We start from the raw sequence: 27,611 nt of genomic DNA, 5'->3' as shown, positions 1-27,611 counted from the left end.
GAGAGACAGAGCATGAATGGGGGAGGGGCAGAGAGAGAGGGAGACACAGAATTGGAAGCAGGCTCCAGGCTCTGAGCCATCAGCCCAGAGCCCTACGCGGGGCTCGAACTCACAACTGTGAGATCGTGACCTGAGCTGAAGTCGGACGCTCAACCGACCGAGCCACCCAGGCGCCCCAATGTTTATTTATTTTTAAGAATGAGAGAGACGGAGCATGAGCAGGGAAGGGGCAGAGAGAGAGGGAGACACGAATCCAAGGCAGGCTCCAAGCTCTGAGCTATCAACACAGAGCCCGATGCGGTACTTGAGCTCACAGAACTGAGATCATGACCTGAGCTGAAGTTGAACACCTAACCAACTGAGCTACCCAGGCACCCTGAGAATTTCTTAAACTTTGTCCGAAAGCACAGATTTTGATGAGAGTGTTTTTGTTTGTTTGTTTGTTTGTTTGTTTTTGAGTTGCCCTGATATGAGCTCGTGTGTCTGAGGCTCCTAGACAAAAAGTACTTACTTAGTTAGGTATCTGAAGATCACTTAATATGGATCATGTAGAAAACAATCAGAAGTTGTGTGGGAAGTTGTACTGAATTATTTTAAAGTCATTAAAACTCATATGTGACAATGATTTTATATGCCATTAATTTGCATACTTTGGGTATCACAAATAAACCATTTTTGTGAGAGAACATGAGTTTGAGGTATCAGGCTTAAGAATCTGCCGTTTAATCTTGTATTCCAACCATGAAGTTTCTGACACAAGATTCAAAATACAGATTCACTTCTTTGATTTAAAAGTCAAATTGGTAGGTGACATGAGAAAACTCAGAAAAATATGGCAGCTTTAGATCCCAGATGCCATGTTATTCTCAAATTTGCCATGTTCTAAGGACCAGGAAATATCAAAGCATTCTAAACAAGACAAAAGTTTGACAGTTTTATTCTAGCCCACGAATTACTTTCCCATTGCTTTTTAAAAATTCTTACCTGTGGCAGCCCAGAGATAGGTCAACTCTGGCAATATGGCAATACTTGAATCAGCTGTTTTTGTTTTTGTTTTGTTTTTGTTTTTGTTTTTGTTTTTATCAGCAAACCTTTAAATCTTTTAATATTTTTGGGAGAGAAAATATTATCATTGCACTCTCATTTTATTTTTATTTACTGACTGCATGAGTATAAAGCAGCACATCTGGAAACTCTCTAAATACTCCTGTCTACTGCTTAAAATGAGCTACAACCACACTATCACGTGTGTGGGGGGGCTGAATGTTACATTGCTAAATAACAAAACCAGAACCGAGTAAGATAATTCGACCTCATTTTTTTCCTATAGGCTTAAATTATTAAATGGTAATGTAATGGGTTGAAAGTATAACTCAGAATAATATTTTGTGTATAATTAAAAATATAAATATTCCCCTTAATTCTGTATTCCTGTTATTTTTTCTAGAAATAGAAATAGTTTGTACCAAGTACCAATTCCTAGGAGGCTAAAGCTTCAGCTTGGCACAGTAATGCAGGTACTACAGAGAACCCATCACTATGTGGTTGCTTTTAAGAGGGGCGTTGGCTATAAAGAAGTTAATGCCCTTCACATGATTTAGCATTCTCTTCCCAAGTAGCCTTCCTTATAAGAGTCTTCCTTACCATTGTCTTATATATGCAATAAATAAAATAATATGACTTTAATGTAGTAAGTTGCAGTGAATTATCAGGGAGCCCAAAGCAATAACTTAAAAAATTAATTCAGAGAATTAAGTTACAAAATGGAAGTATATTCTGAGGTAAATACATAGTTTTGTAGTTAAACTGAAGTTCAAATCTCACCTCTGCCATTTCTTAGCCACATAACCTTGGTTAAGTTACCCTCATGTTCATATTGATAAAATGAATATACCAATGTCTACATGAAAAGCTTACTGGCAGAAATAAATATGAGAATGATTTACTTTTAGGTTTAATATTAGTCAGCTTGTTTGCTGAACATCTCAAGCTCAGTAAGCCCAGATAAAATTTTTTGACTCCCTACCCTCCATAAATTTCTCTTTGTCCACAATTTCCCAATTGCTGTTATCCTTCTTCGTTCCCTTTTCTCCATATCCCCACATTCAACAAGTGCATTGGCAAGTAGATTTCTTCTTTAAAAGGATATTGAAAAATATCCTGAATTTTTCCACTTTCTTCATTTCCACTACCAACACCTTGGTCTAAGCCAGGACTAATATAATAGCTCCCTAACTGCCTAACTTTTCTCCCCAAAGTACATTCTTCAAGCATCTCATGAACTTTGAAACTATAAATTAGATCATCATGCCCTATCGCTTGCTTAAAAACACTCCAGTGTTTCTGAGAATAAAGCCTGAACTTCTCACCATGACACATAGCATTCAGTGACCTGGCTTCTGTCCACCTCTCTGACTTGGTCTTTCCCCACCCACTGCCACCTTTATCAGGCACCTGCCCTCCCGAACTGGGCAGGCTCAGCCACTGTCACCTCCAGCTCTGCATTCAGTGTCATCATGTTGATGGGTTGACATCAGCCAGTGTGGAAACATTTGACACACAGAAACCAGTAAATGTCACCAATCAGGTGACTTGCTCCTGGAGAGTAGTTGCCATCACTTTTATTGCAAATTGCCAATGTCAGATAATCTGGCCTTTAAAAATTGCCAACCTTCTCCTGCCTTTGCCCCCGTGTTCAGGTACTTCACTCTGTCTAAAGTGTTCTACCCTGTAGCTGGCTTTTTCTTTTTTCTTTTCTTTTTTAAGGCCAGGCACATTCATGTTTTAGTCATTCTGCCATTATATCTAGGTGAGATGTCAACTTCTCATAAAAGACTTATCTTTTTTTTTTCTTTTTTTTTTTAATGTTTACTTATTTTTGAGAGAAAGAAAGAGAGAGAGAGACAAAGTGCATGCAGGAGAGGGGTAGAGAGAGAGAGGGAGACACGGAATCCGAAGCAGGTTCCAGGCTCTGAACTGTCAGCACAAAGCCCAACGTGGGGCTCGAACTCACAAACCGTGAGATTTTGACATGAGCCAAAGTTGGACACCTAACTGACTGAGCCACCCAGGCACCCCTCAGAAAGGACTTATCTGACCACCAATCTAATGTAATCCCCTCTCTCCTGTTTTACTATCACTTTGCCTTGTTGTGATTTTGTCTTAAAACCAATTATTATTTGAAAATCTAATATCATACATGAGTGTGTGGAGTAATCAAACTCTATCAATAGATATCCTTCCAATAGAATGTAAACTTCCTAAGTCTTGTGCAAAAATGAATTGCCAGAGGGGCACCTGTGTGGCTCAGTAGGTTAAGCATCTCACTCTTGGTTTTGGCTCAGGTCATGATCTCATAGTTTTGTGAGTTTGAGCCCCATGTCAGGCTCTGGGCCGACAGCGCGAAGCCTGCTTGGGATTCTCTCTCTGCTCCTCCCCCACTCGTGCTGTTTCTGCCTTTCTCAAAATAAATGAATAAACTTAAAAAAAATTAATTGCCAGAAACACCCAGAACAGAACCTGTGACATAACAGGTGCTTACTAAACATTTGTTAAAAGATAAAATGATTTAATGGGTAAAAAGTCATGATAATCAATCATCACCATCTTGTTATTTTAATATGCAACTGTTATTTCATATTTTATTTAACAGGCTTTTAGTTTATTGTTGTATATTTATCACTTGCAGATTTTTCAAAGGTCCTACCAAAAGGAAAAGCACCAATCTTTGTAAACTCATGGCTGAAATTCCAGAAGTTTTTCTACATTGGTTGTGGTCATTCAAATTGACCTCTGCTTTGAAAAAACAGCACAAGTGTTTAAGGCTCTGGAGTGTTTAGTGTGATGTGATAAATTGCAGTCATATGTAAGGACCCAGTGAAGCATTTTATGGCTTTAATTCAGTTTCAGATACTTAAAATACTGGTTGAGCTATGTTCTCATGACTTTCCCTTGAACCTTCTGGATCTCATTCAATTCTGTTATCTATTAGATGTTTCTAGGTAGGTCTTGTTATACTCTCTGCTGTGCCCCCTACCTTTTCTTAATTTAATTCACTAATTCAAAATCTGCATAAGAAGAAATTGTGTGCATTTGAAGTGTTACCATTTAGCAATTCTTTAATACATGGGCTTCCCAAAACAAAACAAAAAAAAAGTGTGAGCCTTCCATATCACTCAAATACCCAGCACCTTTTTAGCTATAGAAATATGTCACACGTATGGTATTTAGCTTCACATGGCTTAATAATAAGGGCCTATGACTCTTCATATAAACGTAATATGAAAACTTTCACTTTTGTCATGGGAATTTTGGTGTTTAGATAAACCATTCCAATAGATATACATTAATACAAGTAATTTTTTCAGGTTTGATATATATATATATATATGTATATACATACATTCTTTTAATGCAAGATTATTTTCTGCCCTCACCAGAAATTTTAGAATCTGTGAGTCATTACTGTCTGCCACTACTCTTTCAGGGAACTGAATTAGTGTGTGAAAAAACATTAAAACAAGGTGATATGACAATAGAGGGATGTTTGCTGTATTTCAGTGTGTAATATGGAAGGATTTCGAAAGAGAACTATATATGAAACACTTTCAAATTAGAAAACTTTGACGTAAAATAATAATTTTATAGCCAGAGGACTTCTTGGAGATGAACCAGACCATTTTCTTTATATTTGAGATAAGAAAAGTGAGGCCGGGGATAATTAGGCAGTTTGCCAGAGCTTGAAGAATGAGACTGACAGAGTCCAGAACAATATCAAGGATCTCTGCCTGTCAACTGAGTTCTTGCTCATGTATACTGTACTTATGAATTAGGATCTGCTGACTCTCTGAATAACACAGATTTCCAAAAATGCAATTTTAATAAAGCTCTTCTTCTTATATGTTGTTCGTTGCACTCCAACGAATAAGACATTTAACTGTTATTTTTATTTTTCCAAATACATTGAATCAATGTTCAAAATATTTTTACGTGAAGCCAAATTAATTAGAATCAGTAATTTCAATATTGATCTTTTGAAAATAGGCTTAAATTTAGCCATTGTTCAAGTTAAATTGCTAGGTAGGAGAAGATACAAAAAAATTCATTAGAATTTCCAGATAGATGAGAATATTATCAATGATCCCTGCCAGCTGTCATTTTGCATTTATTAAAATCAAACCATGAAGCTAATTTTTTAAGGTATTTATTTGTGTGTGTGTGTGTGTGTGTGTGTGTGTGTGAGAGAGAGAGAGAGAGAGAGAGAGCATGAATGGGGAAGGGGCAGAGAGAGAGGGAGACACAGAATGTGAAGCAGGCTCCAGGCTCTAAACTGTCAGCACAGAGCCCGGCACAAGGCTCAAACTCACAAACCACGAGATCATGACCTGAGCCAAGGTTGGATGCTTAACTGACTGAGCCACCCAAGCGCCCCCATGAAGCTAATTTAATAGACCTTATAAGTGAATTCTGATTACAGTCAATGAGATTCTTCTGCTTCTATAGGCTATATTAATGTGTAACAAGCATCTTGATATTGTGTTGTTATGAAGTTAAATAAAGCAGGTTAAGTGGCACAGAGTGAGGAACTGGAGGATAGTATAGTCAAGAAAGTGAAATGTGGAAATCTAGGGAAACAGTGTTGCTGGCAGATGAAACAGCCCTGAGGCAAGGATGGAGTTGACCACGCCCAGAGAACTGCAAGAGGGGCTGGATGGCTGGACAAGGGTGAAAAAAAGACATTCTTGGAGGATGGAGGAAGCAGAAGCTAGATCACACAAATGTTTTAGGGCAGGGTAAAGAATTTTAATTTTGTTCAAAGAGGTGAAGCCCTGTTAGGGTTTTGGACAGAGAGTGCCGAGAGATTTTGGAAAGATCTGGTTTCATGGAGAAGAGATCTGGCTTTGTAGTGGTGGTAAAGAGCAAGAGCAGAAATAGAGATGGTGGTTAAAAGACCATGACAGCAATCCCTGAAGGAGATAATAGTATTTGGCATAAGGTGACGGTGTGGAGGTAACGAGCTAAATATCTTATCCATTTTGAAGATAGAGCTAGTGGGACTCGATGATCGAATAGGAGACGTGGGAAGTTAGGAAAACAGATGAATCAAACAGGAGTCCTAGAATATTTGCCTTAGAAATTTGGAGACAGGGAGATAGAAGAATTTTAAGATAAATTATCAAGAACTAATTTTTGGATATGGTACATTTTAGATATGAGATATCCAGTGGAGATGTCAGGGAGATATACATGAAAGTTTAGTTCTTAGAGAAGACATTGGGGTAGATACAACGTGGGAAGTCATAAACTTTCCATTCCGTGAATTCTGAGGGCTTGTATGTGCCAGAATTTGTACTATATCATCTCATTTAATCTCATAATGGCACTGTAAATTAGACACTATTATTCCAATTTTATGAATTAAAAGAAAAAAAAATAAAGCTAAGCATTCGAGAAGATAAGCAACTTGGCTTAGCATGCAGCTGTTTTTCAGTGAAAATGGGATTTAAAACTGGTAACCCTGTCAGGGAGAACATTTCTAAACCATTACTCACTGCTTCCACATATTAGCTTGTCTACTGTGATATGTTTTGCATAAACCACATTTATAAGAATTTCCTTTCTTTGGATTAAATGTTATTTTTATATTTAAAAAAAAAAACCCTTAAAAACCAAGTGGTTTTTAGCCATTAAAACAGCTTGCAAAATAAGAATATTCATAAATTTGAAATCAAAGGATTGATATTCTCCTTAAATCAGGAAATGCATGTCCAAGGGTTTTAGAAAGTGTAAAACGAGTGTTAGATATTTTTCTAATATACAATATGTGTGATACACACATATGTACACATACAATGAATCAGTTGTGCTATGTGTGTATGTTGGCATTGAATTTGGAGGTGGGAAATTAATCAGTTCACAAATTAAATACATTATTCTTTATCTGTTCTTGGTCTAATATACAAAGGGATATAGAGATATTCTGTGTATAGATTAGACCAAAAAGTTTAGTTATGAAGCATCTATGTGTTAGCATAACTAATAGGTCTGAGGGGAAAAGTTCAGTTATTAGCATTTCTAATTAAGGACATTTATCATATGACTGAAAGAAGGCCTAAACTTCATTCTTATGCAGGGATAGAAAATTACTTTTTAATGGAGGGGAAACATGATGCTTTTGCAAAATTTGATTCTAAAAGCTAAAAGGGCTAATAACTATGCTTTATTTTCTTGGTGAAGATATGATGACATTTGAATGAATGCTATCTGTCATATTGTTTAAGCTGAGACAGTCATTGCATTACAAATGGCTCTATAATCAAAAGAGAGGTCAGAAATGTGGAATATGACATTTTACCTCGGAAGATAGTTGTTTTTTAAATGTTCCAGAAAGATGGCATTTTGTCAGCATTATTTGTGGGAAAATGTTGAAGAAGAGCTTGCCTTGTGTGTTATGATGAACATTTTTAATAATGAAAATTGCTTGAGAGCTTTCCACAAGGCACCAGTGGTTCCGTAAGTCAGATAGAGCCAGGATTATCTTCAATTACAAAAAAAATTAATTGTATTTAACTTGTTGTATATTTGCATCTAAGGCAGTCTTGGTTATTTCCATCAGAGTTGCTGAAAGACATTTTTTTTCACAAGTTACTGATCTCGTAGGCTTTTGCTCAGCAATTCATGAATCAAACAGTATCCAAGCTAGTAGACAGAAAGAACCTTCACAGAGCTGTACAAGGCAAGAGATTTGTGTAGACCAGATAAGCCCTCTACAGCCCTGAACACACCTGATCTTGTCTTATCTCAGAAGCTAAGCAGGGTCTGGCCTGGTTAGTACTTCAACGGGAAGAGCGAGGACATTATACAGGGCATTTGCTGATTGGTTAAAGCAAGGTTACTTTCCTTATAGGCATAAGGAAGACTTGGAGTGAGCTAAGGTAATTTGTGCTGAAGAGGCAAGTACTGGTTGGTTGACCTCTGTTTCTGGAGAACTGAGCACAGACACTTAGTTAAGTTCTGGTTTGCTGATGTGACGCTTAACATGAATGAGTCCATCTTGGGCCAAATATGCTTACTTTAACAAAATATTTGTCCTAGGATGAGAATTTTATTTCCAAAGTTGATAACAATTGTTTTATTTCCTCTTATTTCTAGTAAGACTTTGTACCACGTATGTTAGTGACATTATATTATTATAAATTATTTATTTAAATACTTTTTTTAAAAACCAGGTACTCCTTATAAAAAAAAAATAAATAAAAAAAAAAATAAAAACCAGGTACTCTTCAGTAGGAAAAATTCTTCCTACATAGAATTTCATTTGTATATTCACTAGATACAAATACAAAAACAAATGATTTAGCTTCTAAAATTGTTAAGTAAAAGCTAGGATTGTCATTATGTTGCATAGAATTAAAATTTAATAAAATAATTTCAGTGTAGATTTTATTTATTCATGTAAGCTATAAATACGAGTGGACAAAGGACCCAACTTTGAAATGGATACAAACTATTTGCAATATTAAGGAAAATATTTATATGACTTAAAAGATAAACATTAAATGTCGTAAAAACTGACCTCACTGTGAGAATTTTTTTTTACCTTTTCAAAAAGTCTTTTCATTTTATCCTGATAAAGCATAATCATTTTGTAGTGTGTTTTGATCATTATTTCATAAATATATAATTAGATATTTTCACTAAGTAGGCAGGAGGCAAGTTGTGTTTAGTATTTGAGGTAGCCTTTAATGTTTCAGAGTTTCAACATGTATTGAGGATTTTCTTTTAAAGTCCTCTAAAAAGCAATTCCTCAAGACCTGCTTTTTGCGCGGGATAAAATATTTTGTTAACATTATATATTACTTTATAAAAATTTTAAATTGTGGCTATATATATATATATATATAACATAATTACCATTTTAATTATTTTAAGTGCACAATTCAGTAGCATTAAGTACATTCATATAGTTGTGTGACTTTTCAGTGTCATTTTCATAACATATTAAATAGTTTCCCTTTTTTACTTATCACTTCTATTTAGTAAAAGAATTTATCAAGGAAATATGGTGTTTTGGTAAAGATTCCTACAACAATAATTTAAAAATCAAGTGTTATCTAAGAGTATATATACCTAACTTATATAAATATATTTGTAAAACTAATTAGCAGTAATAAATTACATTATAAATGTTATTTTTAAAATACACAGTTTCTGTTCGTATTCGAAAGGTTCCGTACTTATTTGCTTTATACATTTGCTGAATTCAAATTTAAATCTAACCACACAAGGTCTAATGTTAATATAGAACGGCTGAAATTTCAGTAGATTTTCAGCGGACGGTTTACTGTGAGAAAAATGTGTTTACTTCTTGGGAAAGAAAAAAAAAGAAGCTAATACTTTACTACAACAAACACACATCCAGAAGACCTATTCACCAAATGTTTGATGTCAAGAATGAAATCGGCTTTGTTGCAAAGCAACAGATTTTAGTTAAGCAAAAATTTTATTTCTGCAGAATAGTTTTTTATGTTTCATGAAAGTATGTTTAATTTATAAGGGTTAACATAAAAAATGTAATCTGCCTACAGTTTGAACTTTAATTACTCATTTAGACTCATTTATTACACTTACTAAAAATGTATTTTCTGATAGAGCAGTTGCTTAAAACTTTTTTCTTTTTAAATCTCATTTTAAATTAACTTGAACTTTATGTTGATATATTTGAGCATATTAAGCCACCAGTGTTAAAAGCCAATATCCACTTAATCATTTTCCAAATTCAAAAATATAAAATATGACCCACACAGAGCATGAAACTACCATAGTATAATGGATTATCAGAAGATTAAGTTGTAAACAGTCTCTGTGTGTGTGATTTATTTTCACACCCTTTTAAAAATGCTTTTCAGAATCATATGCATTGTTTGATATTTGCTCTAAAAATTTCAGAAGGTTTCTACCAATTTACTCATGTTTATTTTTACACATATATATATGTATATATATACATGTATACAGATGAATGTATACAATACATAAGATTATACAAAATGAAATTTGAAGTTCTTCTTATCTTCCAACTTATAAGTATATCTCAAATGTCCACTGCACCTCCTGGCCTCTATAATTATAAATTTCTGAGGCCTTGACCTTTTATTTTATTTGTACCTTCAACCCTTTTCATTGGTTCACTGTCATCTGTCAGGAGTCTGTGTCACTACATCCTGCCTCTTCTTTCTTTTTTTTTTTTTTATTTTTTTTTTATTTATTTATTTATTTATTTTTTTTTTCAACGTTTTTTATTTATTTCTGGGACAGAGAGAGACAGAGCATGAACGGGGGAGGGGCAGAGAGAGAGGGAGACACAGAGTCGGAAACAGGCTCCAGGCTCCGAGCCATCAGCCCAGAGCCTGACGCGGGGCTCGAACTCACGGACCGCGAGATCGTGACCTGGCTGAAGTCGGACGCTTAACCGACTGCGCCACCCAGGCGCCCCTCTGCCTCTTCTTTCTGATCATGTCTGTTTTTCATAAATCAATCCAAGATGAAATTGAACAATCTTGCTCTATTACGCCACTGCCTATATAATTCATCATTAGCAGACCTATTCAAACTAAACATTGGTCCCTAGTATTCTGATTCTTCTCCTGGGATTCAGTATTAATTGGGACCCTCTGTTTATAAGTAGTAGACTACCTCCAAAACTTTGACCTTTGTCTGCAGTTTTCTTCTCTGACCCCAGCCTTAGGCTAAGGCCTGTATTCCCAGATGTATATTTCTAGAAGTATTCTGTTCTTTGAACTTTCAGCCAGTCACTAGACCAGATTTCCATATAAAGAATCAAAGGAAAAGACTGCAGAATGAGAACAAAGTCTAATGGTATGCATTATGGGTTGACATAAAGATGAATTAAATAAAATTACTCCTGCTCTCTATTAGCTTATAACTTAATAGAGGATATGACAGAGTACATTGATAGTAATAATAATACAGAGTAAAACATCTATAGTAAGAATGGCATTGAGTTCAAAATTGGCTCTCTCTTTCCACTATGGCTGAATATAAATAAATTGCTTAAATTCTTTGAGTCTCAAATTCTTTATCAAAAAAAATTAATACCTATTTTATGGAATCTGTATATTAAATGAGTAATACATATATAAAATATATATATATATGTATATATATATATATACATGATCTCAAGTAAGTGTTCAACAATATATATATATACAAATATATATGTATACATATACATTTATATTTCAATTTATAGATAAAAATATGGGCTACCTTTACACAGAATAATTAATATTTCAGTTTTTCACATACTAATATTGAGGCTTTTTGGTAACTTGCAAGCAGAGACAAAAGATAGTCTCATGTGTCAGCCTAGAGCCAACAGAGAGGTGTGGACTAAAGATCAAGTAACAGTAGGCATTGTGCTGCACTTCACAAGGGACATAACAAAAACTGTTAGGAAACAGGAACATAAGGATCCTAGACCACTTCCTCACATAGTTAAGAGGGAGAGAGTTTAAAGACAACCAAACACAGAAAAGCAATGATGAAAACATGGCTTCATCATTCAATTAGCAGATGAGAGGAAGTGCTAAAATTTATGTGGGCCATCAACTAGGGAACTTGTCTTTCATCTGAGACCAGTGATGTAGAAATAAGATTTATGTGAAAGTAGAGGCATTCCATTTTTCTCCTTTGATTTCACTTTCCTGACTAAAGTTCAGAAGCAGTGACTTCCAGAGCTCACGCTATTAGTGGACAAGGATGAGATGGGATCTGGTTGTTTGGCGGTTAGGTCCCATTCCCAAGAATCAAAGTAAAACATATTGGAAGCAGAATTCAAATTTAGGGTTAATTAAATCTCAGTAAAAGACTTAGAAATTTAGAACAATGTGTTTGTAAGGTTTCCTTATAAAATTGAAAAAAGTAGATAAGACCTGCATGCACATCCTTTGGGGCAACAAGAAGGGGAGGCCACTGGAGAATTGTGGTTCATTCTGACAATTCTTGAAGAAAATAGGAAAAGAACCCTAAGTGCTTATAAACTGGGCTGTGGCAGCTACTAAGAGAAGCAAAGGGGACCCTTTGCTCCCATGTGGATATGGGATCACCTATGAGGCTACTTCTCAAGCTGGGACCATCTTGTTGTCACTGGTGTGCTTTTAAAATCTTTTGGAAAATTAGGTATTCTCTGGTATGAAGACACTGAGATTGAACTTGCTGAATATTTTCCTGGGTAAACAATGTTTTTTCTCTTTTTGCTTACTAATTCAGAAAACACATCAGCAACCATATTTATGTAGTTTAGAGACAAAGAAAGAAATCACATGTTCCTGACCAAATGAGTTAGTCATCATTTTATGTGGTTTTCCATATATGTGTCATCAGACACTTTAGAATACCAAGGATAAAACCTTTGCTTGGCAGTTACTGGGATATTTCTTAACAAGTTTAAGTATTGTTGATTAGAGAGCAATGGGCATACCAGAAATATTTAGGTCTTCTTTAAACTCTCACTGTAAAGTACCACATTTTTTATCTTTAAATTTCCAATCAACATGGCCTCCAAAAAGCTATGAAAGGTTTGAGAGCTAAGTGTCTCATTTTGTTACACTACAAGGGAATCATTAAGAAGAAAGGATGACTCAAAATATCTTCCTGAATAATATTATCATAGAGCTGAGTCAAAAGTTTCATTGGAGAATAAAAATCCTGAGAACTATAAAATTGAAATCTTTAATATTAAGAAAATGGACCTTCCTAATGTAAAGTTTTCATTTTTCTTGTGTCTAAAGCAAGTAAAAGAACAAGGAATACATTTTAACTATATACCAGTCACTATCCTTAGCATGTTACATTTCCCTCAATACCTCTTTGGGGTACGTTCTATGCTTATTATTCCCATTTTACAGAAAAGGAAACTGAGATTTAGTGAGTAGAGTTCAATGTCAGTAAACTATATAAAAGAGCCCTCCATATCCTCCTATCCTTTGCTTCTAGGGACTTGATTTAGTTATTCCCTCTCTCAATACATCCTAGTGTGCACACTGTCCTTCTCATGGCATCCTCTTTTGCCCACATGAAAACACAGTTATCCTCTAGTTACCTCTTTTTTTAAAAAATGTAACTAGTGGAAGAGATACCAACATGATGCAGATAATTAACTTCCATTTCACCAAATTGTACATAATTAAACATATATAAGAGATTTAGTCCAAACATTGATCATCAATGATAACCTTGAAGGTATTTAGTTAGCTTAAACAGGACCCTTATGAGAAATTGAAAGTCTCTGACAGGAGTGCTGTCTCCAAATGCCCCACAAACTTCAACTGGCAAATAACTAGGGTCTATCACCTATGGACTTGGGGATTTTCTCCAACTTGTGCCTTATGTTGTTCTCTGGGCCCAGCTTGTCCAGAGTCCCAGCACATCTCGCTGAGTGGCACCCGTTCAGCTGCTAGCAACACCTTTCAGCTTTTTGCCAGTGGCAAACAGCTTCACATCCAAGTCCCATGGATTAAATTCCAGCTCTCTCACTATGTCTTTGCCCTTGAAAAATCATTTAATCCAATTATCAGCTTATTTAAACATATATTGGAGATAGCAGGGGTACTAACTGATGAGGATTACACAATGTAGTCTATGTAAACTTCTTAAACCAGTACTTGCCTACCTAAGGATATGATCATTATTAATATGTTGAGTGAGATCTTTAAAGTCTTATTTTGATGTGCTTCTCCAGTGTTTATAATACTTCCAAATCTATTTTGTGTATGCAATATTTGTGACATCATTTTACCATTATTAACATCAAGTGACTAGTGAAAAGGCAATTATACTCTTTTAGTGATTTATAGTTAATTATACATATAAGCAATAGTAAAGACTAATTCTTGTTTCCTTTAATACAAAATCAAACATCTAAAAGGTAAGACTCTGGGGTGCCTGGGTGGCTCAGTCAGTTAAGTGTCCAACTTCAGCTCAGGTCATGAACTTGAGATTTGTGGGTTTGAGCCCTGCATCGGACTCTGCTGACAGCTCAGAGCCTGGAGCCTGCTTTGGATTCTGTGTCTCCCTCTCTCTCTGCCCCTCCCCGACTCATGCTCTGTCTCTCTGTCAAAAATAAATAAAAATTTTAAAAAAATAAAAGGTAAGACTTTGGGAGTCATGAATTTAAAAATATGTTAATGGAAATGGAATGTTTAATATAAAATACTTTACTGAGAAAGATATATTTGGCAATAATTATCACCATGTAGCCTAAATTTAATTGCATAGATTTATGGGAGCAGTCATGCTTCATCACAGTGCCTAGCTCAACTGGTCATACGCATTTTCATCTCATGTAGAATTCAAGCTTCCTTGTATAGAGCACAGATATAACATCACTAAATACATTGCATTCCATAATTTTCTAGTCTGTTTGTTCTAGTCTGATTTTGGTTCCTATATATTTGAGCATAAAAGCTCATTGGTTATAGGCCATCAGTAGTTACAATCTAAGAACATAGAACAGGTTTAAATAGTAGTAAAGGAAATATCAGCAAATCACAGGATTACTACAAAAAAAAAATACTGGAAGGTTGTGAATCTCAACACCATTCTGTGAGGAGTAAAAGGGAACACCATAGACATTTTACAGAGAAATGAATGAGTGAATGAATGGATGGTTTTTATTAAAAAGTGTTGAGTGCTAGAAATAAGTAGAATTTAAATTTCATATAAAGGGGAATAATTTTATGGAAAGTTTCAATACCTTAAACAGAAAAAGAGAGTATTCAGGGCTTTATTTTATTTTAGATAAACACAGTTAAACAGATCTCTATTGTTTCTATTTAGAGAGATTAAAGTTTGAAAACTGATTTTGAACATGCATCTAAAGACAGTTGATTTGACTTTTAGTTTTGGGACAACCCACAGAATCTAACCAAATATGGCTTCTGACCTTCACCACAAAGAGTCTGTTAACTTTGTGTAGTGTGGACAGTGTATGCCAAGGTTTTGTTCAATGTTGGCTTTTCATTATATGCTGATAACAGAGCTGGAACAGGAAATAAAAACTTAATCGTTTCACATTTATATTAAATATTAAATAAATGTAACAAAAATAATTCCAAGTCAGCTCATCCACATAATGTTATTTCCACCAAGTGGAAGATTGTGGTTTTGAGATATAACTTGAAGCTTTATTTTTTTTTTCCTTTACAAACAAATATTAGTTGAGAATAGGGAATTTAAAGACCCAGAAACCCAAATTTTTGATATTAACATTGATAGTCACAGCTAGGAATTTAGTTTTCGTGCTTTGTCAGTTGGCCAGATATTCAATGCCCATGGGTATTCTCCAAATTTGGAGTGAGCTATTTTAATGCAATTTCAGAGAAACCAGCAGTGCCTCTTTTGTGGTGTTTAAATGATATTGTTGTGTTTTTCATTGCTGAATCAGCACCTTTCAAATAGAATAAGAGGTTGACATACTCTTTTTGTTCAATATCATCAGAAAAGATTTGAAATACCAGTTTATAAATGAAAATACTTGTAACAAAATCAAAAAACACTCAATCACTTGTAGCATTTAGAAATTTCACTTTGAGATGTTTTCTAAATTGTCTCCGGTAGTGTTATCTGTAACTAATTAATGTTAAATTTGCTGTTATCTTTGTTATTTATAAACATTAAAAACTTGATTTTCTTCTCCTTCTAGGATCCCCTGCCCTGACTGGAACTGGAACAATCAATGTCATCGTAGATGACGTCAATGACAATGTCCCTACTTTTGCCAGTAAAATGTATTTCACAACAATTCCTGAAGATGCACCCACTGGAACAGATGTTTTATTGGTAAATGCCTCAGATGCTGATGCCTCAACAAATGCAGTTATCAGGTCAGTACATTTTCCTTTGTAAACTTTGATTATTTTTTCATTAAACATTAGTCTTTGGACTAACCGAATATAATGCTTAATTTTGCTAGAAATTCTGTGATATTAACCCATAGCCTTATTGTGTCCATGTATTGTTGAATAACTAACTATGGCTAAAATGAGGATTTAAACAATGATTTTACTTGTCATTCTAAAATTTTAATTACTTAATTTTATTTATATTTTTATCTATCTCATGAATTTGTAGTTCATGTAGTTCATTTACAGGGCTGGGTTCACAGGAAGATTCTTCTGCTTCATGTGCTTGACTGGTATGACTTAATGGTATTTACCTGGTAACTGGGCAGTCTTGAAGGTTCAAGATGTCTTCACTCAACGTCTGGTACTTCGGCAAGGATAATTGGAAGGTTGGGCTCTGCTGGCCCCCTGTCTCTGATCTTGTGGTCTCAGGGCTTCACAATACGGTTCTTTGGCAGGTAGCTGAAATGGGCTACATGGTAGCTCTGGGGTCCAAGAACCTCAGGCGAAATCTGCCAGTGCTCTTATGGAAAAGTCCTAGAAGTGGTGTAGCATCACTTCCATAATACTTTGTCAAAGCAGCCATGACCTGCCTAGATTCACTGGGAGGAGAAATGCACCTCACCACTTGAAGAGGAATATCAAAGAATTTTGGCCATTTTTAACCCAGCCACTAGCCTCAATAAGAATATTTGTGTTTTCAAAGTTTAAAAACTTTCTGTTAATCTACTGAAACCCATTTAAAATGGAGAAAACAATATGGTACCTTTTTCAGAGAAGATGTGAAAATGGTTGTGTTGTAACATTTGGTGGATTGATTTGTGTGTCACCTTCTTCACTTCTTCCTATTATCAACAGTAAGAAATGAAGATTTCTAAGTTTTCCAGAGAAGAGTCTCAAAGACATAAATATTTCTTACCCACACAATATCCCTACCCTCTATAGGCTTATATTAGGTAAATTAGAGTAGGTCGGATGGCTGTGTAATGGGTCAGAAAAGAGAATCTGAGTGTTCTGAGGAGTTATCAGTGAAAGGTGGCCTGTGAATGTTGATCCTGTGATGATTTGGTTAGTGATTTATTTTGTTTGTTACTAATTTCCTATTTATAAAATCACTTTGGGAAACTGCTATTAAGTAGTCTCTTCCTGCTGGCAGAGGTGACTGAGGTATATAGAAGACCTCAAGCTATTTTTCATTTAATAAACATGCATTGAGTTTTTAGTATGGGTAACAAGACAAAGTTTCCACTTTCTTCGAGCTGGCATGCTTTGTGAGGTAGATAGGCAATTTAATATGAAATAAAGAAGATTACTTAATATGGTGAATGCAGCCTTGAAAATAAAATAGGCTTATATAACAAGAGAGTGACAAGGGACTATTAGGTATGGTTAATATGGGTGACTTCTTTATGGAAGTGATCTTTAGGCTGAAGAACTGGGCTGTGGAATGTAAGTAAGCATGGTGAATTTAACTAGGAAGTTTTGTGAGTGTGGACCAGAGTGAGAACAGGCTCAGAGAGGTAGGCAGGGGCCAAATCATGTAGCCCATACAAGGGCTCCTAGGTCATGGTAAGAAGTTGAGATATTAATTAATTAATTAATTTATTTATTTATTGAAATTCTTAAAATCATTTATGTGATAAACTATTGGAGTATTTCAAACAGGGGCCAAAATAAACTGATCTGTTTGGATTGGGTTAGAGGCAGGGCTGTAGAAAGAAGCTATTAGAAGAGAAACCAGTGAGACCATTCAGGTGTTAATTAATATACTGATTCAAACAAAAGATGGAGTGTCCTTGTACTAAGGTGGAAAAATGAAAATTGAATGTATTTGGAAAAACATTTGAGATTGTAAGTGGAACTGAAAGAAAGAGAGAAACCAGAATGGCCATCTACTAAGTTTTTGGCTTGAACACCTGGGCAGATGGTGGTACCATTATAGGTAGCACTGGAGGAGAAACAGGCATGGGGGAAACCGGGAGTTCTTACTTGAATCCAATTTGAAGTGACTACTAGTCATTCACATGGAGATATCAGTTGGGACATTAAAATTATGAGTGTGAAGCTTAGGTTTGCGTCAGGGATGTAGATACAGATTTGAGAGTCATCAATGCTCACAGCACATGTAAAACCAAGGCACTGAATAAGAACACTTTAGGAGAGAGAATAGAGAAATAAAAGGGGGGCAGGAATGAGTCTTCTGGAATTCTCCTAACAGTTGAAAAGCACATTTAGAAGGAAGAGTCATCTAGGGAGCTAAGCAGTTCTGACCAGAGATATACAGAAGGAAATCCAGAAGAGAATGGACACTGACATGCACTATAAGAGGAAAGGCTATGCATGAACTTCTTTCAGAAGCTGGGACCTAATTCCAGGCAAAGAGCTGAATTCTAAGAGGCTTATAAAGTCAAATCATTAACGATGGAGAAAACTTCTGCCCAAGGTCATAGTTATATGCATGTTTGGCTCACTGTGCTTAGTACCACTTGGAGAAAGGCAGGTACAACCTAACTACTTCCTGGCATGAACCTCAAAAAGGCAGTAAATACAACCTCCTTCATTTGTCCTACACCAAAGCATAGGAATAATGGAATCTGTACCCTAAGAACTAAGTCTTTAGCTTTGTGGTAAGAGCACAGCCTTGAGAATGAAGCTGTGTAGAATGGAATCCTGACTCTCCTATTAATTGTGGGGCAGTTTATTGAACATTTCTGGGCATCAGTTTTTTTTTTTTTATCAATGTAATAGGTATACTACATAATAAAAGTGACTTTATGGAATTGTTGTGAGGACAAATAAAATACTTTAACAGTTCTAAGTGAACTGCTTAGAATAATGTTAGAACAAAAATTACTCAATATCCATCAACCCATACTGTCCCAATATATGCAAAGCACTTTTCCCTTTTCTTGTCCATCTGTTAGTGCTCAGTAAGTTTGTGACAATTTTGGAAGAGATGTCCTATCCATTGTAGTGTTATAGTCTAATAAATATTTATCTACCATGCCAAGGAGTCCTTCTCTAAAGATAAAATATAGAGTATGACAAATCAGTAGCATAACTATTCCCATCTGAGATGCTTCAATTGCTGCAACAATTGTGAAGCTGTGTGCTTACAAAATCAATGAGTGCTAGAATAAAATGCTATGATGGTATGCTATTTTCTTCTAGCGTATGTCAAAGTTTCACTGCTACATGTGATCTTACGTTTGTGGGCAATGGTGATCAATGGAAAGTTGGTCTAGGAAATCCTGTCAATATTTCCAGAGTGTTTTACACAGTTGTATTGGTAGCTTTGAAACGATTGTTTTGATTTTTGGTTGTTTGGTTGACTGGCTGAATTTTTTTCCTCCTTTAATATGAGAGAATTAACTTTATACTTTTACATGCCCTGAAATCTATAAAATGCATATGCAAAAATCTTTAAACGACTACATTGACTGCCATAAGTCAGATAATATAAAAATTGAAGCTATTTTTATTTTGTAAAATTATTAAATTCACTTTTTTTTCAATATATGAAATTTATTGTCAAATTGGTTTCCATACAACACCCAGTGCTCATCCCAAAAGGTGCCCTCCTCAATACCCATCACCCACCCTCCCCTCCCTCCCAGCCCCCATCAACCCTCAGTTTGTTCTCAGTTTTTAACAGTCTCTTATGCTTTGGCTCTCTCCCACTCTAACCTCTTCTTTTTTTTTCCTTCCCCTCCCCCATGGGTTTCTGTTACGTTTCTCAGGATCCACATAAGAGTGAAACCATATGGTATCTGTCTTTCTCTGTATGGCTTATTTCACTTAGCATCACACTCTCCAGTTCCATCCATGTTGCTACAAAGGGCCATATTTCGTTCTTTCTCATTGCCATGTAGTACTCCATTGTGTATATAAACCACAATTTCTTTATCCATTCATCAGTTGATGGACATTTAGGCTCTTTCCATAATTTGGCTATTGTTGAGAGTGCTGCTATAAACATTGGGGTACAAGTGCCCCTATGCATCAGTACTCCTGTATCCCTTGGGTAAATTCCTAGCAGTGCTATTGCTGGGTCATAGGGTAGGTCTATTTTTAATTTTCTGAGGAACCTCCACACTGTTTTCCAGAGCGGCTGCCCCAGTTTGCATTCCCACAAACAGTGCAAGAGGGTTCCCGTTTCTCCACATCCTCTCCAGCATCTATAGTCTCCTGATTTGTTCATTTTGGCCACTCTGAGTGGCGTGAGGTGATATCTGAGTGTGGTTTTGATTTGTATTTCCCTGATAAGGAGTGACGTTGAGCATCTTTTCATGTGCCTGTTGCATCCGGATGTCTTCCTTAGAGAAGTGTCTATTCATGTTTTCTGCCCATTTCTTCATTGGGTTATTTGTTTTTCGGGTGTGGAGTTTGGTGAGCTCTTTATAGATTTTGGATACTAGCCCTTTGTCTGATATGTCATTTGCAAATATCTTTTCCCATTCCGTTGGTTGCCTTTTAGTTTTGTTGGTGGTTTCCTTTGCTGTGCAGAAGCTTTTTATCTTCATAAGGTCCCAGTAATTCATTTTTGCTTTTAATTCCCTTGCCTTTGGGGATGTGTCGAGTAAGAGATTGCTACAGCTGAGATCAGAGAGGTCTTTTCCTGCTTTCTCCTCTAGGGTTTTGATGGTTTCCTGTCTCACATTCAGGTCCTTTATCCATTTTGAGTTTATTTTTGTGAATGGTGTGAGAAAGTGGTCTAGTTTCATCCTTCTGCATGTTGCGGTCCAGTTCTCCCAGCACCATTTGTTAAAGAGACTGTCTTTTTTCCATTGGATGTTCTTTTCTGCTTTGTCAAAGATTAGTTGGCCATATGTTTGTGGGTCTAGTTCTGGGGTTTCTATTCTATTCCATTGATCTATGTGTCTGTTTTTGTGCCAATACTATGCTGTCTTGATGATGACAGCTTTGTAGTAGAGGCTAAAGTCTGGGATTGTGATGCCTCCTGCTTTGGTCTTCTTCTTCAAAATTACTTTGGCTATTCGGAGCCTTTTGTGTTTCCATATGAATTTTAGAATTGCTTGTTTTAGTTTCGAGAAGAATGCTGGTGCAATTTTGATTGGGATTGCATTGAAGGTGTAGATAGCTTTGGGTAGTATTGACATTTTGACAATATTTATTCTTCCAATCCATGAGCAGGGGATGTCTCTCCATTTCTTTATATCTTCTTCAATTACCTTCATAAGCTTTCTATAATTTTCAGCATACAATCTTTTACATCTTTGGTTATATTTATTCCTAGGTATTTTATGCTTCTTGGTGCAATTGTGAATGGGATCAGTTTCTTTATTTGTCTTTCTGTTGCTTCATTGTTAGTGTATAAGAATGCAACTGATTTCTGTACATTGATTTTGTATCCTGCAACTTTGCTGAATTCATGTATCAGTTCTAGCAGACTTTTGGTGGAGTCTGTTGGATTTTCCCTGTATAATATCATGTCATCTGCAAAAAGCGAAAGCTTGACTTCATCTTTGCCAATTTGGATGCCTTTGATTTCCTTTTGTTGTCTGATTGCTGATGGTAGAACTTCCAACACTATGTTAAACAACAGCGGTGAGAGTGGGCATCCCTGTCGTGTTCCTGATCTCAGGGAAAAAGCTCTCAGTTTTTCCCCATTGAGGATGATGTTAGCTGTGGGCTTTTCATAAATGGCTTTTATGATCTTTAAGTATGTTCCTTCTATCCCGACTTTCTCCAGGGTTTTTATTAAGAAAGGGTGCTGGATTTTGTCAAAGACCTTTTCTGCATCGATTGACAGGATCATATGGTTCTTCTCTTTTCTTTTATTAATGTGATGTATCACGTTGATTGATTTGCGAATGTTGAACCAGCCCTGCATCCCAGGAATGAATCCCACTTGATCATGGTGAATAACTCTTTTTATATGCTGTTGAATTCGATTTGCTAGTATCTTATTGAGAATTTGTGCATCCATATTCATCAGGGATATTGGCCTGTAGTTCTCTTTTTTTACTGGGTCTTTGTCTGGTTTAGGAATCAAAGTAATACTGGCTTCATAGAATAAGTCTGGAAGTTTTCCTTCCCTTTCTATTTCTTGGAATAGCTTGAGAAGGATAGGTATTATCTCTGCTTTAAATGTCTGGTAGAACACCCCTGGGAAGCCATCTGGTCCTGGACTCTTATTTGTTGGGAGATTTTTGATAACCGATTCAATTTCTTCGCTGGTTATGGGTCTGTTCAAGCTTTCTATTTCCTCCTGATTGAGTTTTGGAAGAGTGTGGGTGTTTAGGAATTTGTCCATTTCTTCCACGTTGTCCAATTTGTTGGTATATAATTTTTCATAGTATTCCCTGATAATTGTTTGTATCTCTGAGGGATTGGTTGTAATAATTCCATTTTCATTCATGATTTTATCTATTTGGGTCATCTCCCTTTTCTTTCTGAGAAGCCTGGCTAGAGGTTTGTCAATTTTGTTTATTTTTTCAAAAAACCAACTCTTGGTTTCGTTGATCTGCTCTACAGTTTTTTTAGATTCTATATTGTTTATTTCTGCTCTGATCTTTATTATTTCTCTTCTTCTGCTGGGTTTAGGCTGCCTTTGCTGTTCTGCTTCTATTTCCTTTAGGTGTGCTGTTAGATTTTGTATTTGGGATTTTTCTTGTTTCTTGAGATAGGCTTGGATTGCAATGTATTTTCCTCTCAGGACTGCCTTCGCTGCGTCCCAAAGCATTTGGATTGTTGTATTTTCATTTTCGTTTGTTTCCATATATTTTTTAATTTCTTCTCTAATTGTCTGGTTGACCCATTCATCTTTTACTACAGTGTTCTTCAACCTCCATGCTTTTGGAGGTTTTCCAGACTTTTTCCTGTGGTTGATTTCAAGCTTCATAGCATTGTGGTCTGAAAGTATGCATAGTATAATTTCAATTCTTGTAAACTTATGAAGGGCTGTTTTGTGACCCAGTATATGATCTATCTGGGAGAATGTTCCATGTGCACTCGAGAAGAAAGTATATTCTGTTGCTTTGGGATGCAGAGTTCTAAATATATCTGTGAAGTCCATCTGATCCAATGTGTCATTCAGGGCCCTTGTTTCTTTATTGACCATGTGTCTAGATGATCTATCCATTTCTGGAAGTGGAGTGTTAAAGTCCCCTGCAATTACCACATTCTTATCAATAAGGTTGCTTATGTTTATGAGTAATTGTTTTATATATTTGGGGGCTCCGGTATTCGGCGCATAGACATTTATAGTTGTTAGCTCTTCCTGATGGATAGACCCTGTAATTATTATATAATGCCCTTCTTCATCTCTTGTTACAGCCTTTAATTTAAAGTCTAGTTTGTCTGATATAAGTATGGCTACTCCAGCTTTCTTTTGGCTTCCAGTAGCATGATAAATAGTTCTCCATCCCCTCACTCTCAATCTAAAGGTGTCCTCAGATCGAAAATGAGTCTCTTGTAGACAGCAAATAGATGGGTCTTGTTTTTTTATCCATTCTGATACCCTATGTCTTTTGGTTGGCGCATCTAATCCATTTACATTCAGTGTTATTATAGAAAGATACGGGTTTAGAGTCATTGTGATGTCTGTATGTTTTATGCTTATAGCGATGTCTCTGGTACTTTGTCTCACAGGATCCCCCTTAGGATCTCTTGTAGGGCTGGTTTAGTGGTGACAAATTCCTTCAGTTTTTGTTTGTTTGGGAAGACCTTTATCTCTCCTTCTATTCTAAATGACAGACTTGCTGGATAAAGGATTCTCGGCTGCATATTTTTTCTGTTTAGCACACTGAAGATCTCGTGCCAATCCTTTCTGGCCTGCCAAGTTTCAAAAGAGAGGTCAGTCAGGAGTCTTATAGGTGTCCCTTTATAAGTTAGGGCACGTTTATCCCTTGCTGCTTTCAGAATTTTCTCTTTATCCTTGTATTTTGCCAGTTTCACTATGATATGTCGTGCAGAAGATCGATTCAAGTTACGTCTGAAGGCAGTTCTCTGTGCCTCTTGGATTTCAGTGCCTTTTTCCTTCCCCAGTTCAGAGAAGTTCTCAGCTATAATTTCTTCAAGTACCCCTTCAGCACCTTTCCCTCTCTCTTCCTCCTCTGGGATACCAATTATGCGTATATTATTTCTTTTTAGTGTATCACTTAGTTCTCTAATTTTCCCCTAATACTCCTGGATTTTTTTTATCTCTCTTTTTCTCAGCTTCCTCTTTTTCCATAACTTTATCTTCTAGTTCACCTATTCTCTCCTCTGCCTCTTCAATCCGAGCTGCCGTCATTTCCATTTTGTTTTGCATTTCATTTAAAGCGTTTTTCAGCTCCTCGTGACTGTTCCTTAGTCCCTTGATCTCTGTAGCAAGAGATTCTCTGCTGTCCTCTATACTGTTTTCAAGCCCAGCGATTAATTTTATGACTATTATTCTAAATTCACTTTCTGGGGGCGCCTGGGTGGCGCAGTCGGTTAAGCGTCCGACTTCAGCCAGGTCACGATCTCGCGGTCCGTGAGTTCGAGCCCCGCGTCAGGCTCTGGGCTGATGGCTCGGAGCCTGGAGCCGGTTTCCGATTCTGTGTCTCCCTCTCTCTCTGCCCCTCCCCCGTTCATGCTCTGTCTCTCTCTGTCCCAAAAATAAATAAAAAACGTTGAAAAAAAAATTAAAAAAAAAAAAAAATAAATTCACTTTCTGTTATATTATTTAAATCCTTTTTGATCTGTTCATTGGCTGTTGTTATTTCCTGGAGATTCTTTTGAGGGGAATTCTTCCATTTGGTCATTTTGGATAGTCCCTGGAGTGGTGAGGACCTGCAGGGCACTTCCCCTGTGCTGTGGTGCATAACTGGAGTTGGTGGGCGGAGCCGCAGTCAGACCTGATGTCTGCCCCCAGCCCACCGCTGGGGCCACAGTCAGACTGGTGTGTGCCTTCTCTTCCCCTCTCCTAGGGCGGGATTCACTGTGGGGTGGCCTGGCCCATCTGGGTTACTTGCACACTGCCAGGCTTGTGGTGCTGGGGATCTGACGTATTAGCCGGGGTGGGTAGGCAAGGTGCACGGGGGCAGGAGGGGCAGGCTTAGCTCGCTTCTCCTTAGGTGATCCACTTCAGGAGGGGCCCTGCGGCAGCGGGAGGGAGTCAGGCCCGCTGCCGGAGGGTTGGCTCCGCAGAAGCACAGCGTTGGGTGTTTGCGCGGAGCAAGCAAGTTTCCTGGCAGGAACTGGTTCCCTTTGGGATTTTGGCTGTGGGATGGGTGAGGGAGATGGCGCTGGCGAGCACCTTTGTTCCCCACCAAACTGAGCTCTGTCGTCCGGGGGCTCAGCAGCTCTCCCTCCCTTTGTCCTCCAGCCTTTCCGCTTTCTGAGCAGAGCTGTTAACTTATGACCTCCCAGTTGCTAAGTCGGGCTTGCTGTTGTAACACACTCTGTCCGGCCCCTCTGCTTTTGCCAGCCAGACTTGGGGCTCTGGTTGGCCGGCGGGCCGCCCCTCTGCCTCGGCTCCCTCCCACCAGTCCATGCAGCGAGCACTGCCTCTCTGCCCTTCCTACCTTCTTCCGTGGGCTCTCATCTGCGCTTGGCTCCGGAGACTCCATTCTGCTAGTCTTCTGGTGGTTTTCTGGGTTAGTTAGGCAGGTGTAGGTGGAATCTAAGTGATCAGCAGGATGCACGGTGAGCCCAGCGTCCTCCTAAGCCGCCATCTTCCCTCCCTCCCCCTAAATTCACTTTTAAATTAACTTAGGACAGACAATTATTACAGCTTAAATTTAAAATACTTTCATAGGTAAAATAAGTAGTGATGCCAACCTAAACCTTATTTACTCTGGCTTCATATCTTTTTAATGGAATATAATACACTTTTATATTAGGTGTTAATTGCTCCTTGCTATGCATAGAATCTGGGGCAAAACCATTCTCCTGGCTAACAGAGCTATTTTATATTGATTTTATGTTGCTTATTTAAATATTGCAGTGTAAGTCATTTACCCAACTACTTGTGGGCTCTCTAATAGCACAACCTGTTATGTGTCATATATTGTTACTTTTTCCTTATAGTCTACCATAATCTTATACACAGCAATCACCCAACTAATACTTATTTATATTTTTCTTTCTACCCATTTGATAAAACTATAGATTTGTATGGATGGTGAGTTATACCCTTTATTTCACTTTTAATATTTCCCCTCTAGTAAACTAGACTGCATTAATTCCTAGTCTTTGTCTGGTTTACATATTTGCTTCCCAGACAGACACTCATTCCAAAGTTAGCTTTTAAGGAAATGTATCCCTTTTTATCCCAACTGGACCAAATCTCCATTTAAACCTTATTTCTAATTTTATGTCATAGCAGTGGGGAAACTTACAAAATTGTATTGACAGGGTCAACATTCAAAGGTGAGTCCCTTACTCTGTGCTCTTAATGCCATCCCATTTAACTTCCTCCACATCTTTAATTTAACAGTTTTTGCATTTCTCTCTTGAATCTTCAAATCATCCCTCTTCCCTGAATCATGTATTTATCCCTATGGAAATGCTCAGAATATCTGGTATTGAATGCTGTTTTTTTTATTTACCTGCCATGACTTAGAAAAGTCATGTTCGTGTCTCTAAGGCTCAGTGTATTCATCAGTAAAAGTGGAGATAAGAATTGTTATTTTATAATTTGTGAGAGTTAAATATATATTGATCACCTACTATGTGCCAAGTAGTATATATGTAATCAGTTAATATGCATAAATGTCTCTAATACAATTATCAGGACCCAAAACTCATTAAATTAATGTTTTTTTTCTTATTAATCTTCTTATATCTATTTTTATTCCTAATATAGTCTTCCTTTCACAACATCTGCACCCTAGTCGTGACTGACACCTAAATAAATGCACTGAATGAATGATTCCAATATTCTTAGAACTGCTGTTTGCACTCACTTTTTTTTTTTTTTTTTTATATCACACTTTTGAGAGACTGGGTCATTATCTCAGTTTTCTCCAGCCATTTTTTCCCAAAAATCTTCCAACTGGTTTTTCTCCTCCATTGATCTATGAAAAAATAATCTATCCAAAGGTTCTGCTGAAATTTACCAAGTTCAGTGACTTTTTCTGAGTCTTTATTTTCCTTTACCTTTTGCAATATTTGCACCACAGATCATCCTTTCTTTTTGACCTTTTTTTTTCTCGTCAGTGTCTATGGAAATGTTAACTCTTATTTCTCACTCTGCATTTCTGACCAAACTTTCTAATTTACCTTCTAATCTCCTCTTTCTCTCTTTGCAAAGTAATTTAGATATTCCCCATAATATTTTTCTCAGTCCTTTTTTTTTTTTCTTTTTTTGGTGTGTGTGTGAGAGCAAAAGAGTGAGAGAGCAAGAAAAGTGAGAGAGCGTGAGCTAGAGAGAGAAGGAGAGGGAGAATATTTCAATTTTCACAGCTGCAACCACCCAGAAAACTATGCAGAAGCCTCTAAATCTGTGGTGTCGATTCTGACTCCATCCCAGAGATCCCCTTCCTGTATTTCTAACTCTGTAGGAGACATCTCTACCTGGAGGATCTGCTGGCAGCAGGAGCACAGCATATCAGAAGCTCCTAACTTTCCTGTTTCTCATCTTGGCATTCTGCTTTCTCTTAATGGTGCTGTCTTGCTTTTTTCATCGATGTTGGATAGCCAGGGGTCACCCTCTCCCCCTATACTCAGTCAGTGGACAAGTTCTCATGTTTCTTC

The 27,611-nt window shown here is 36.8% G+C and overlaps 1 protein-coding gene across 1 annotated transcript in view; it reads left to right on the top strand.

Annotated features, from left to right (window-relative positions):
- Positions 1-27,611, top strand: part of FAT4 (FAT atypical cadherin 4) — a 182,858-nt gene that overhangs the window by 107,117 nt on the left and 48,130 nt on the right. The window contains exon 7 of the mRNA XM_058721430.1: positions 15,728-15,908. Within this exon, the coding sequence (XP_058577413.1) occupies positions 15,728-15,908 (181 nt within the window). The remainder of the gene's footprint in view (positions 1-15,727; positions 15,909-27,611) is intronic.

This window comes from Neofelis nebulosa, chromosome 3 (genome assembly GCF_028018385.1).
Source record: "Neofelis nebulosa isolate mNeoNeb1 chromosome 3, mNeoNeb1.pri, whole genome shotgun sequence".
NCBI classification, from domain to species: domain Eukaryota; kingdom Metazoa; phylum Chordata; class Mammalia; order Carnivora; family Felidae; genus Neofelis; species Neofelis nebulosa.
This window is presented reverse-complemented; position numbering and strand designations above follow the sequence as displayed.